This window comes from Aplidium turbinatum, chromosome 15 (genome assembly GCF_918807975.1).
Source record: "Aplidium turbinatum chromosome 15, kaAplTurb1.1, whole genome shotgun sequence".
NCBI classification, from domain to species: domain Eukaryota; kingdom Metazoa; phylum Chordata; class Ascidiacea; order Aplousobranchia; family Polyclinidae; genus Aplidium; species Aplidium turbinatum.
In genome coordinates this window covers 13856932-13870957 of record NC_137486.1, presented here as the reverse complement: position 1 = coordinate 13870957, position 14026 = coordinate 13856932, and the positions used below count along the sequence as shown (strand labels likewise).

Below are 14026 nucleotides of genomic sequence, written 5' to 3'. Positions count from 1 at the left end.
TTGTTTATTACTCTTTAGAAATTGTGTGTAAACATTCAAGAAAAATTTTATTTTTATAGAAAATTTCAATAAATTTTAGTATTTTAACTTGACTTTGACGCATGAAACTGGCTCACACCAGTCTGAGCAGCCGAAACCAATCCATAGTGGATATACATTTGACAGCTTGACATAATCTTGAAAAAGAAAAAACTACTTGGAAAACAAAGAAGCAGTTTTCAACACCAGAATAAGCAATTACAGGGTCGGATAAACCAAACTGCTCTACATTGACGGCATTTGACAATTGATTTCAACAATTCATTTTTGACAAGTGTTTCACTCGAAATTATTTCTGTGAGACTTGACCCTGAATGAAGAATTGTTAGACCTTTTCATTATAATAAAATTTTCTGTCTCTGTTTTTATTTTTTTTTGTCGCGACTTCTTATTATTGCCAATCTCGTAAAAACACTTTATATTCACTCCCATTTATTATTTACAGTATTTTACTGCTTGCTAAAAAAAGAACAGCGCTTCACACAAGTGTCATTTTACTTTAAAATCAAAATAGGAAAACCTACTCCAATGAAGAAATGTCGTTTGGAGTAAAACAAAATGCAAGTGTCATAAAAAATCGAATATTTTGTCAGGACATAAAACAGTCAGTAACGTGGCAGCCTACAACCACAATTTCATTCGTTTCACTTTAAGTTTGCTTTTGCAAAGTAATCTGACAACATCACTGACAAAACATTGAGAACAACAAAAGATCATTGCGCGGTTCATAATTCTTTGCAACATTACTTTTCAATTGGTTCCATTCTAGCATCCTATTGTGCTTCGAGAATACATTGAATTGCAAACTACAGTACGTACAACGAGTGATGCAATGCAATATTTATTTATTTAAGAAACATAAGTTTATTAAAGCTGTGCCACAATTGTTTTATTTATGATTTGTATGAGCCTATCCGTTCGTTAAATAAGCTAGTCTAACCACTTTAGTTTTCCTTTTGATAGATAGCATACTAACTTCTATTCTTCACAGTATATGAACTCCTTATTGCTACACAGCGTGTGGCTTGTTCGGATATGGTAAAAAAGTACCGTAAATAGTTACACTAACGCTTGTACGTTTAACTATTGGACGCATGTTGGACGCAAGTAAATTACAAATACAGCAGTACAGCAGTAGAAAACAAAAACAATGTAAGCGTATATACATCAAATTCAAAAGTATGTCATTGAATCATTGCGATCTGTGTTGTAGAAAAAAAAAACATTTCTGCCACATATGCAGGTTAACGGTATTTTGGTCAAATAGTTGATTTCATGCAAAGGAGTTGGTCATAGCACAAGAACTATCCAACATATCCAGTCAGCATAATTCATTCACTTTACATATATTTAAAGCTTTCGTTTGAAGAAGTTGAAGTAATAAAAAAGGACGAATTTTACTATAGCGGGTACTGTACAATGCCAGTTCTTGTCAAATCGTACCTACACAATTTCAATACATAGTACCGTAGGCTACAAAACAGAACTGGCGAAGTTCGTCTTTGTAGGCTTAGCTTTATAGGCGAGTAAGAATTGACATAAAAATAGCCGGACCCGGACATTTTTGATAACAACCATTTTTTTTCATAAAAAGATAGGTTACCTGTTTGAGACTCCAAATCTAAAATTCGGCAAAATTCGGACATAAGGAAAGGCCTTTTTGAGGGAAGCAATTATTGAACGGCGCGCCGTCTAGCGGAAGAAAAACATAAGTATTTTCCGTCGTGCTAATTCGCAAATTTCAAGTGAAACAAAGATGATTAACATAGTGTCTAGAATTACCCTTCAGCAGAATTAGCTATTTTACGTTGATTCAACGTCTGGCGACGTTGAATCGACGTAAAATAACATATTTTGTTTACTGAGTGCCTCATGCAATGATAGTGCAGTGGTTGTAAAATTATGCAAAATACTAATTAATTAAGATTGATTTCGGAAAACGTAATTTCGTTTGTTAAAACGTATTTGAAGAACATGAAAACTACGAGCACATAAAATTTGGTAATGATTTATACCTTGAACTTTTACAAAGAAAAGATTTCAGAAAATGCTCCGAACAAATGTTCTTGCATAATTAAGGAGTTGGATAACAACTAGACCAGCCAAGACTAGACATCAGAACTAGACATCAGACCAGCCAAGTCATTAAATCAATAACACCATTGCCAAAGCAACACAAAAGTGGTTATCTGAAGAAATAGGTCGTTACATAGGTGGCCATTCTTACTTCGATGCAACGTCACCAAACGTTAAGTTTAGGTAAAATGGAGCAATTTTCTCAGCAGGTTGTCAACTTGATTTCATATTGACACGTGGCCGGAGCTATGGGACAGTAAGTTACATGACCAATTCTTCAGTTCTAACTTCTAATACGCGTGCAAGCAAGTAGTTTAAAACGTTGAGTTTTTGAGCCAATATGGAAAGCAATGTAAGTAAAATCTGCGAAATTTGTCAGAAAGTGGTTGTTTGTGGAAAAACTGGCAGAACGCTGGGTTCAAAAGCAGTATCAACACTAACCCAGTGGTCTGTTAAGTATCGTGATCAAATAAATGAGAATATTGGCGACCAACGGGAAATTGCAGTCCATAATATTTGCTACAGAAATTATACGAATCGAAAGCTTTCGCTCGAAGCCAAGCAGATGCACACAAACCGTAATCTACAGCTTCGCGATTGGTGGAAGCATGCTCAACTTTCGCAACTCAGATTTGTTGAAGGAAGAAGCATTCAAAAAACTCTGTTTGTGGATGAATGATATTAATCGAGTAGGTAGGCAATGTACATTGCAAGAGCTACGCGATCATATGTCGACATTTTCATCTAGCGATGTTCAAACTTACAGTAGCAAACATCTAAAATGGCGTTTGCTGGAGCACTTTGATGAGCAACTGAGCATCACTGAGCAGCAAGCTGGAAGTGTTATAAAGAAAGAAATTAAAAAAATTGATAAAGCTCAAACATCTTATCCTGTTCCTGAAGACATTAATCTGGAGTATCTTGCTTCCGAAATACCGAAGTCGCTTAAAGTCTTGAATGCCTCGATCGCGGAAGGAATCAGAAGAAGCTTCTACAAATCGGTGTTCCATGTATTTCTGCAGTCAGCAAGCAGGCTATTTTACATTTCCCCTCTTTTATTGTCAATTGGCATTTTATACATCAGGTCACAAGATCGCGTATTCTCTTGGATGTACTATCATCCCTTGGTTTTTGTGTAAGTTATGGTCATGTAATAGCGTTTCAACGATCAGCTAGGCTACTGTAAGCCAAACGAATAATGATAATACGGATGAGACAATAGACTCTACAAGTCATCCCGGTTCTTTCTGTCAGTGGGTAGCAGATAACTTCGATTTTAACAAAGATACTCTGACAGGTCATGAATCATGATACAACGCATGTGATGAGCATTATAAACTGTCAAACACCAAAAACGGCAACTCGGCCACTAGTTATTGAAAAACGACACGTCAGTGCAACTGAACTACTGGAGTTAGGTAATTTTGGCAATTTAGTCAAACCGTATACTGCTGCAAAGATGGGTAGCTTACTTGGAAAGCGTACGAATCAAGCAGCTGAATGCCTCTGCTGTGTTATTTACACACTATGAATTGCTTGACACTCTGTGGCTGTGTTCACATATATTCAATTCTAAGCCAGTAAAATGGCAAGGGTTCATGGCCAATGTAGTTAAAGGTGAGTTTCAAGTTTCGTCAGTATCATTTAATCCTATGATACCGCTTAATCCCGCAACAGATGAAGCTGTTCACAGTACAATGATATTCCTTTAAGACCAAGCGAGGAAAATGAGTAGGCTATATGTTGTGCACCACTAACGTTTGACCAACCCCTCTACTTCAGAGCACTCAAAATTAAACAGGACAATTTTCGCATTTTCAAAAATGTTTGCTTACGACTTGGTGGTTTTCATCAACTGATGTTTTTTCTCGGAGCAGCTTGCTTGCAGCAGCTTGCTCTCCGAGAAAATATGTGCCGAACGTTGTTATTTTGCCACGCGTTCTCTGGCTGCGATACAACATCCTGCTTTTACAGAATAGAAAAAGTAAAAGTTTTTAAAATCTTAAAAGGTCTGAACAAAGTGCAACGTAAATGTGCCGCCTTCGGAAACAAGGAAGCTTTAAAAGAAGACATTTCCAGAATTGAAAAAGAATTTGCCAAAAATTCTGTACAAGCAAGGGTTTTCCATGGATACTTTGAGTTTATTGCGCTACAATTACGCTTTTTCCCCAAACATATATCAGTTGAAAGAATGCCTCCAACAAGTAGAGCATGCTACTTTCACAGCCTTCGTGTGTATCATCAAGTGTCAACATGGCGTCATTTAAAAACTGTGCTGAATCCTACTTTCTATGGCTACAAGGAAACAACTTCTGGTCTGGTCCCAATAATGACAGATAATGAATGTGCACCCAAAACCTTTCTGAAAGAAATTAGGTGCAATCGCAGGAGCGCTAAACGTTTATGCACATCTTGTGGTTGCTCCAAGAAAGGCTTTAAGTGCAGTATTCACTGTGCTTGTGAAGCTCAGTGTGAAAAGTCATCACTTTTAGAGTGTTAGATACCCAAGAGCTGTAAGTGTAGAAGTATATTTACTTTAATAAAAATAGTTGTATCTCTAGAACGGGAACTCAAATTGTTACTGTGGTAGTTTTGCAAGTAAAATATTTTTTGCAATGAATGATTTGTTAATGAAAGTGAACGCATATATTAAATATTGCCTTTTCTCTTGAAGCATTAATTGCTCAAATTGCTGATGTTCATCGTTTTATTAGCCTATTATACGTTGATTCTACATCTGCCAACGTTGTATCATCATTTGTTTCAGTTGCTAATGTTGTTGAAGTGTCATATAGCCTACATTGAATTACAATTTAAAGTAGGCGATTATAATTGCGTGAAAATCATTAAACTGTAATAAATGACCAAATACGTCACAAACATGGGTGTCGTCATAAAAAAATGCAGGGGTGGGGGAGAGGCGGGGGTTACAAAGACACAATTTTTAAAGCCAAATTCGTCTTGTAAGCTGCAACATAGGTAAGAAAAGTTCTCAATTTAAAGTAACATTTGAGTGTTGAGGTGCGAGAATTGTGAAAAAAACTACTGTTAACGTCTGGTGTAAGTGGTTGTTGAGCCTACGGCGGAAATTGTTTTAGAGAAATCAAAAAAATAAAATAGGGTTGTTTGAAAACCTGATGGGAAAGTATTTGCCTGGAAGGCGAATCCGATTTTGGAAAATTGCACTCTTGCAAGCAAATTACTTGTAAAATCATAATCCGGGTGAGGGTTTAGTGCTCCTTTACTGCGACACCTATGATCACAACCTTTTTAAATAGTTTTAATACACTTATCTTTTTGTGATTGTTAATTACGTGAATGTATGCGTCATTGTTGCATTTTATTTAGAGCAGATATTTACAACCGCTAGATGGCGCGCTATGCAAATTTAAAATGCGGTTTGGGGCAGTTCCTTAGGTCCGATTTTTGCCGAATTTTAGAATCGCCGGTTTGACTACCAGACAAGCCTCCTGTAACTAAAAAATGGTTGTTATCAAAAATGTCCGGGTCCAATGTCACTTCTTACTCGCCTATTAGTAAAACGAAGCAAGTCTGCTAAACGCGTAGCCCCCTCCCCCCCTTACATCATAGACGTGAGTGTCAAACTTGAAAAGAAAAAGCGGCGTTCACGTATTTACTGTCAACTGGATGCCTGCAGTATTCATCAGATTTCGAGTTTCCAGAAAATAACTAAAATCCTGTAATACTTTGGTTGTAAAACAAATTTATGAAAACATGCAATTTAGACAAGAACGTTTTTGTTACAGATCCAGAAAGATATGTCAATGCATTGAAGCGAATTTGCGTAGTTTTTAGAAAACAGATTGACGTGTTTATATGTATTCTGCTGCGTTAGGTTTCGGTTTAGGAGGGTTGTAGGTATATGTTCTTCCAACATCCTCATCATCAGAATTCCATGAGGAGCAACACAGAACAAGACCAGAAATAAAGCTGAAGACCATAGAAGCCTAGAAAAAGCATTGACTGAGATGTAAATCCTTCTTTTCATTAATAAATTACGTGGATAAATGAAAATTAAATTTGAAAAGTCTTTTCTACTACAGTTTCTAAGCTTCTTACCCATCCCACGAACAAAGCCTCTCCATACACAAATTTAGTCGCATTTTGCAGGTTAATGTTATAATAGTCCTGGAGGATGTTGGAAGCAAACCAGGACACGGCAATTCCAATTGAAATTCCTCCGATTGCGTGAAGCACTCCGGCAACCATCACCTGAAATGACATTTCATGTCTTGAAAAAAAAATACTCCAAATATCAACCGCTGTAAAAAAATACTCTAACTACAGTTGTGAAGATGGTTGTTAAGGTTATATTCAGAACCGTTGATAGGGGGTCCGGGGGGGTAATTTTGGACCCGGGTGCGGGGTGATTTTGGGGGTTCGTAACCTTTTCAATGATACAAAAAAAAAAGAAATCACGGTGTATTCTTTGGATACAGCGCGTTTTTCTTAAAAGTGACTTGATTCGAGACCCAAACATCGCATTGGTACTAGGCCCAAACTGTCCTTTCAACGATCCTGGCTATATATCATCAGAAATAAAATAAATTCCTTGAAAAATACAGCCTACAAGCGGACCTGCCGGAATCCACCAACAACACTGCACCGTTTAAAGTCAAGATTTATTCGTGGACTGAAGGTCTGAAGTCATTGAACTAAAAGACCTGTCCATGATTCACCAGCAGTTAGGCTTGCCACGGTCCTTTTAAAATTTAAAAAAAAATAGAAGCTACAAAATAATGACTTTTGCTACGGTACATATTTTAATATATTTTACGTCATCGAGCATTGATAAAGGAAGATAAATTATTTTAAAGTACAGTAGCTGTAAAATGGTTTCTTTTTCAACCCAAGATATGTTTTACAAATTCATTCATTACATTTTACACCCCTATGAAACCGCAAAAACAATCTCGCAAACTGTATTTTTGGTTTCTAGTAAGTTATAGTAAGTAAGTTTCTAAAAAGTTTTCTCTGCCTATAAAACGTTGAATGGTAGTTTAACTAATGATTTCTGAAAGTTCCTTGGTTTCATGTTATCTAAGTTATAGCAGTCCAATACTTAATCCTACAAAAAAGGCAATTTTAATATAATAAAAAGAGATATCAGTTAACTACATACTGGGTATTATAAAATATTTTATTTCAACATACAATGTGGTTAAATATTTTATTTTATTTCTTCTAGGTTTTATTTATCTAACAAAATACTTCTCTAGTGATTTGGTAGTGTTGCCAAGCTTAACTTTTCGTTTTTGTATTCAAGTAGCCTATGATAGGGCTCATGCGAGATGACTGCTTCCTTGTCAGGTGGTTCAACAGTAGTGATGCATGTTCATAATTAGCTGTGCTCAGGGCTGTGAAGTCGGGCGACTCAGTTCATAACTGGCAGACTCCGACTTCAGTGTTTCCAGATTTGGGAGGGTTGCTACATCTTTTCAATTTTTAATATTTTTAAAATTTAATTTTACTTAAAGTTTTGATCGAAATTGAAATGGTGCCTTTGATAGTAACTAACAAGAACAAGCAATTCTATTTTCTGTTGAAGTAGTAAAGCTCAATAAGCAGAAAAAGAAACCATATTTTGAAAAATGATTGCAAAGAAAAATCTTATTGCTTATCGTTTGTATTAAGTCGGAGTCCGCCTTTTTTGAACGACTCCGACTGCGGACACGCCGACATTCTTCCGACTCCGATTCCACAGCCCTGGCTGTGCTCGTTGAATTGAGAAATGTTGTTTTCAATACGTTTTCTTGCCCGTGACATTTTTCCAATTGTGGCTTTTATTGTGTATTTATGATTTGTTCCTTACGTGGCCTTAAAAGAGACCAACACCTATGTTTAATTTAGCTAAAAATATTTGTGAAAAACACCAAATACACTCAATACTTTTCTACATTTTAACATTCTCAAAGTATTTTAAAACTTTTTAAAACCAATCATGCAAGTTCTTATTAACAGCTGCTGCCCAGGATAAGCAGGCCTAACCAGTAAATCACAACTTTTGTCTTGAAAACAGGCAATTTGAAAAAATATTCAAAATCCAACAGTAGAAAGAAATATATTTTCAACCCACCATGCGAGCTTTCAGTCTCGGATTCCCATCTGCCACCTTGGTGCAATCCAATCCAATGGCGCAAACAACGGTCCCAAAGAAACCCATGACCATGCTAACGCAAGCTGTGGCACGAGAACCCTACAAAAGCATCTTGAAAGTTATTTACATACAAACGGAACGAGTTTTTTTAAACATCGAAATCTTGTTCAGACAATGTTTGAACATAAATCATTTTAACTACACACAGCAGCGCACACCAAAGCTACAATAGCCTATTCGTTGAGAACTCTTTCAGTTCATGAATGGCAAATTATATTTGTGTGTAAATCACAGACGAGCTGGTTCACACAAATCTACAATATTTAACACAATGAGGTGTCTTTGTAGCTTTGTTATATGTTCTTAAGTGATTGTAATGTTTTTTATGAATCTTCTTGGAAGACCTCAAGGAACAACAATAATAGCCTTGTGTCTTTTCATTTCAAACATGTACAAAAAGTTGTCTAACTTGTCAGATGAGCAATACGCCTACCTTCATTATCTTATTTTTCCATAATTTTATATTCTGTTTTGTTTCAATTTGTCAATGTTACTACAGGCCTACTGTTTATTCAGGCCATTGCGAAGAAGTCTTGACAGAGTATGCAACCAAACGTAGTTGACCTTCAAAATGAAAACTCGATCGCTAGATTCTTTCCAAAAGAAGCATCTTGTATTGTAGGATCGAGTTGTAATTGTTTGGATATAAAATTAGTTTGCGTTCTTCTGGTGACTATATACTAGGTTACCTCGTGATGTTAAAGATGATAACTAGCTTTTGTATTTCCGACGTTTCGTCAGTCAGCACGACTGACTTTATCAAGGTGGCTAAAACAGGTTAACACAACCTGTTCAGCAACGATGGCACAACACAAAAACATACTGATAAAATGAGTAAAGTAAAGCAGCAAGAATCAGAATTAAAACACGCAACGATACCTAGAGGTTAAACTAAATGCAGTGAATGCCTAAAACCAGTAGGCTACTTTCCAACAGCGTAAATTTATCTATCTATTGGGCCACTGTCAAGAAATTGGATATATTAATTCACAAGAAAAACACGGCAGTCTCTCTTTTATACAGGATTATGCCTTTCCGCATCGTTTCAGCTGACTTCGATTTTTATCTTCATGATGCTGAGCTCATCATAGGTCACAGCAAGCGTGATGATGTCATTAACAGTCTCATCAATTTCTCACGGCAATTCTTCATGGGTTTCGTTCACAAAAACCAATGTTGTATAGCAGGTTTGTTTCATCAGGTGGACTTCTTTTTTCTATTCAAAAACTGACAGGACAACATACTTTGAACAAAGAAGAGAGTGACTAATAGATTCTTGCCGACACGTTTAGTGTTAGAAATGGACCTTATGTTGTTTGTACTCATGCATTGAAAAAAAAATACAAACAGAGTGGCCAAGAGGCCGGCCTATTTTAATTACCACTTTTTCTCACTGCAACAAATCTTTTGTTACAACATTGCAGAAAACGTTATCCTACTCGCAGGCCCGGATTTAGGGGGGGGGGGGGAGGGCAGAGGATGCAGGTGCCCAGGGCCCCCCAACAAATTTTTTTGCACTGGGGCTCCCCGATCTAAAAGTGCCCCGGGTTCCCCATCAGCTAAATCCGGCCTGCCTACTCGTACTACTTCCAATCATTTCAGTCAGGTACTAAATGAAAAAACATAAACTAAATGCATTTGAAGCATAAAAACTACCTGCAAAGCGGCGGGAAGTCCCAAAAAGAAGGCATCATAATCATCGCAAGTCCAGTACCCGGTTGCTTGTGTCGTACACCTGGTCCACAAGCCATTGTTCCTTCGAACAGCTTCAATCACTTCACCTATGATTGGTAATATTTATATTTTGTGATATATTTATTGCAAGTCTACGCATTAGAATAGATGAAATAAACGCTTTGAGGAGGGTCAAAACTAATCATTCACAATACATTTTGTCATTACCAGGCTTATGCTATGGTTGAAAATTGAGATTAAGTGGATAAAAAGACAGTCAGTCTTTGTGTCTACCTTCAAGCATGTCAAAAAAGTAACTTGCCAAGGCACAACTGTATGCTCTTGGTCGATGTCAAAACTACGCTGTTCCAGTATTCTGTCAGCTACACAGCAGCTGGTGAGAGCCCTGGTGCGTAGCCTACAACGCTGGAAAGGGGGTAGGTTCGACACCGCAGCACAAGAGCATACTCGTTTCTGCTGTCGCTTTGGCAAGACACATAATGGTATGCTTAAAGGTGGACGAAAATATTTTCATGCATAACGTCTGGTTCAAATCTCAATCTTTAACCTCCCGATGTAAAAACCTGGATAGGACAAAAAACGAAGCCACAAAGTTGATGAATAAAAAATAGCTCATAGTCTTGAAATCGAAACTGGGAAAACCTCAGTGCTCTCATTTACACTTCAGAGCTGGACAAAAGAAACTGTTTGAATTGTATAGTGAGAGTGGTTTTCTATAAGACCTTGCAGATACCAAACATATCAACCAAATGTACAAGAACTTACCTTGTAAGTCGCTTTTATTCCATGTGGGCATGAAAGTAGTCACAATCGACAAAATCCAACCAAGAAGAGCAACGGCGAAGCCAATCAGTTGTAATCCGGTGTTTACCATGATAATTGTTTAAACAACGTTGTTATAAAATAGCATACAAAACTATTAAAACATACAATAAATACATGTACTGTAATGTAAAAAAATAGCATATGTATCTGAGAAGATTCAGTGGTGTACCGTTTCAACGACGAAGTCAAACGTTTTTTTTTACTCTTTGGTTTTAAAGAGAGCCGTGAAAGTGACGACTTGAAAGGAAACAAACAATAAAAAGAATCGTTTTTATAGCACGACAATTATAGAAATCATTGCAACCAAATTAATTACATCTTTAAAAAGAATAGCGGCCTTCAAACAGTGCAGTGAAATCAATCCAAATCAAATAATCTCAATTAACGTTCTCTCCCCGCACTGATTAGATTTCTAAGGTTGAAGCAGTTGGCCTCTGCAGTTAATAATCAAATACCTTTCAGTAAAATTATAAAAAAAAGTTTCAAAGTCATATATTTTTCGTTTTGTGTGGAGCTACATGCAGTGTTGGGCGCGATAACTCATTTTTCAGTTAAGCGATAACGATAATCGATAAACGAAAAATGCCTAAAGCGATAACGATAAACGATAAATCAAAAAAAAGTTAAGCGATAACGATAAACGATAAATTATCGCCGATAATGTCCAATAACGATAATTTTTTTTCTCGATTAGCGCTGCCCCATCCCATGCAGCACGAACTGTTTTCATCAACATGACGAAAAATCGAACATAATATACTGTAAAGGGACAAAACTTTTTGTAAGTTATGCATGAATAGAATCGCAACAGCGGCAGTAGGTATCAATCTTCAACCTCTTGATCCAGAAGCAAATCACTGAGGTAACCGCCGTGCTTATAATTATACCTTCAGATACCAGTTGGATGCTTTTATCAATTGGGTTACACTGCCGCTTACGTGCAGTAGGCAAAATAATTAAATCAAATGAAACTACCATAAAAAATTTCAAACTTTGTATTTTGCTTTCTGCTTAAAGGGCTGTTTACAGCAAAGTCAGCAATAATTGAAAAAAATCTAAAAAACGCAAAATGCTTGAAAATTTATCAGTAATCTTAAGCGTTATTGGTAGTAAAAATGTGCATAGTGTGAAATCCATCAAGCTTGTCAAATTAATCGTGTTTGTTCAAGAACAATAACATAATTATCGTAATTTACTGATAATTTCAGATAAATTTTTCTGTTTTCTTTGTGAACACCATCAAGCAATGGCAGAACGCTGAGTTGTTGAAATAAGAATTACAATATAGGCACTGTATTATTAGTGGGAATAAAAATATTTGATTGAGCGTTGGCTATGTCGCATAGGTAAATCATCGTCGTATTCAGGCTTACGCCCGGTGGTTGAAGATTTAGATTAAGTGGACGGGAAGGCAAGGAAGCCAATCTTCATGTCCACCTTCAGGCATGCCTTTAAGTGTCCTGCCCTTTCGATTGCCGTTCCAGCGCTGTCACCACTCGTCTATGCAGCATAGGTAAATGAGAAAGGTTATACTGTATTTAGCATAATTTTACCACGCAACTCGATGCGCCTATTGTCATGCAAAAACTACTACAAGATGCAAAAAGTGTGATGTCAGTCTGCATGTCAAATGCTTCAAGCAATATCATATTCTGCAATGACTTGTTTCAGTGATGGTGGCGCGAAAGACCATGTTTCCGATGTAAAAGCGGCCTCGTATTGCGACACTTTCATAAACCACTTGCCAATTTCTGTCGCTTCGCTTCAAAGGAATCTGTACCACCTGTGCGCCTACATTTTAATTGTAAAATTCACTCGCGATTGCCGATTGCAGCAAAACAACAAGAGACTTGTTGCATGCATTTCATTGCATTGCAATTTGTAACTCTAAAAATTATTGTGTTGTCAGGGCCGTCGCTGCAGGGGGCGTGCCCCTCCCATGGCAACGACCTGTGCACACACACTTCAGGCACTGAAGAAGAACTGGTTTTAATTTTAGTTTCATTAACTAGGTGGCTTTAGTAAAAATATTACTTTTCATTGTCTTTCCACTTGTGTGTTGATCCGAAATAAAATTTATCGGCGATTAATTATCGGCGATAATCAAATACTGCCTTTGGCGATAACGATAAACGATAACTGAAAAAATAATTAAGCGATAACGATAAACGATAAAAATTTATCGCCGATAAATTATCGCCGATAATGCCCATCACTGGCTACATGTGCTTGAGAAGTGGCTGATGTTTTTTTCACTTGTTTAAAACTTTAAACTTGTGTTGGGTAGTAACGCAGAAATATTTGTGGAAATGATTAACAAATTTAAGAGGAAACAAAGTGAAGCATTTGTTGATATCCAGCAACCTAGATTCCAAAATCTTCTAACCGTTGGAAATATGCGGCAATATAAGGAGTGGGACTCACTTCACACTACTTGAAAAGTAAGGTAAGCATGAGCAATCGCCCTTGCCATCAGTCTGAAGTACTATCCACCATACGAGATCTTACAAACACACCTTATATGGCCTGTCAAATATATATTGAAAGGTTATTGCGATAATGTCTGGAAAAAGGTTATACTTTCAACAAATCGTTTTATTAAAATATAGGCCAACTTAAAATCTAATAAAATGCACTCAATCTTTATTGATTCATTGCATTGAAAACATGCTTATTTTACGTTAATTCAAGATCTGTAGACGTTGAATCAATGTAAAATGACGGATTTTGCTGTCTGGTAAGTTAGGCTTATACCATTTTTTATTTTGTTTTTTATGGTGACTTAAAACTTTGGAACAGATTTGTTTTTTGCGGTGCTGATTTCAAAAATGGCTACAGTTTTTACTTATCTGATCAGAATTAGCCGCTACGTCCCATATGCCTATCATTTTACCTGCGTTGAAAAAAAAATGGTTTAAAAAATTTTGATATGTTGCCTCACATCGTCTCTCATTTTTAAGCACATGTAATCACTTGCAATGCTTTCAAACGCTGAATTGTCTCATCAGGTGGTTTTTGAATTACGAAGCGAGTTAGTTACAATATTGAAGAGCGGGAATTTCAACAAGATCAAGATCCTCTCACAGCTTAGTCTTGGTCAATCTTGATGAACAATGCTATTTATCAATTATCTAAATTGTTCTATTTCAACTTTCTACAGCTATAAAACCAGTAGACTGCCTCTACTTGAGGAAATCCCAGTTCTAGTCTTCC

The 14026-nt window shown here is 36.7% G+C and overlaps 1 protein-coding gene across 1 annotated transcript; it reads right to left on the bottom strand.

The window, feature by feature from the left end:
- Window positions 1–451: 451 nt before the first annotated feature.
- LOC145784139 (claudin-7-like) lies at window positions 452–13133 on the bottom strand. The gene is made up of 5 exons (XM_082595896.1): window positions 10754–13133; window positions 9950–10074; window positions 8213–8332; window positions 6196–6348; window positions 452–6083 (listed from the first exon to the last, which is right to left on the bottom strand). The coding sequence occupies exons 1-5, from the start codon at window positions 10860–10862 to the stop codon at window positions 5949–5951; spliced, it is 642 nt and encodes a 213-aa protein (XP_082452022.1). The 5' UTR covers window positions 10863–13133; the 3' UTR covers window positions 452–5948.
- Window positions 13134–14026: the final 893 nt, after the last annotated feature.

What these genes read in the sequence shown, in the direction of transcription:
- LOC145784139 (XM_082595896.1), bottom strand. Translation starts at nt 10,862, where the DNA reads ATGGTAAACACCGGATTACAACTGATTGGCTTCGCCGTTGCTCTTCTT. An exon ending in GAATAAAAGCGACTTACAAG is followed by an intron (nt 10,075 to 10,753) that starts GTAAGTTCTTGT and finishes TACCAATCATAG; the next exon opens with GTGAAGTGATTGAAGCTGTT. An exon ending in AGGCTTTGTTCGTGGGATGG is followed by an intron (nt 6,084 to 6,195) that starts GTAAGAAGCTTA and finishes TGCTTTTTCTAG; the next exon opens with GCTTCTATGGTCTTCAGCTT.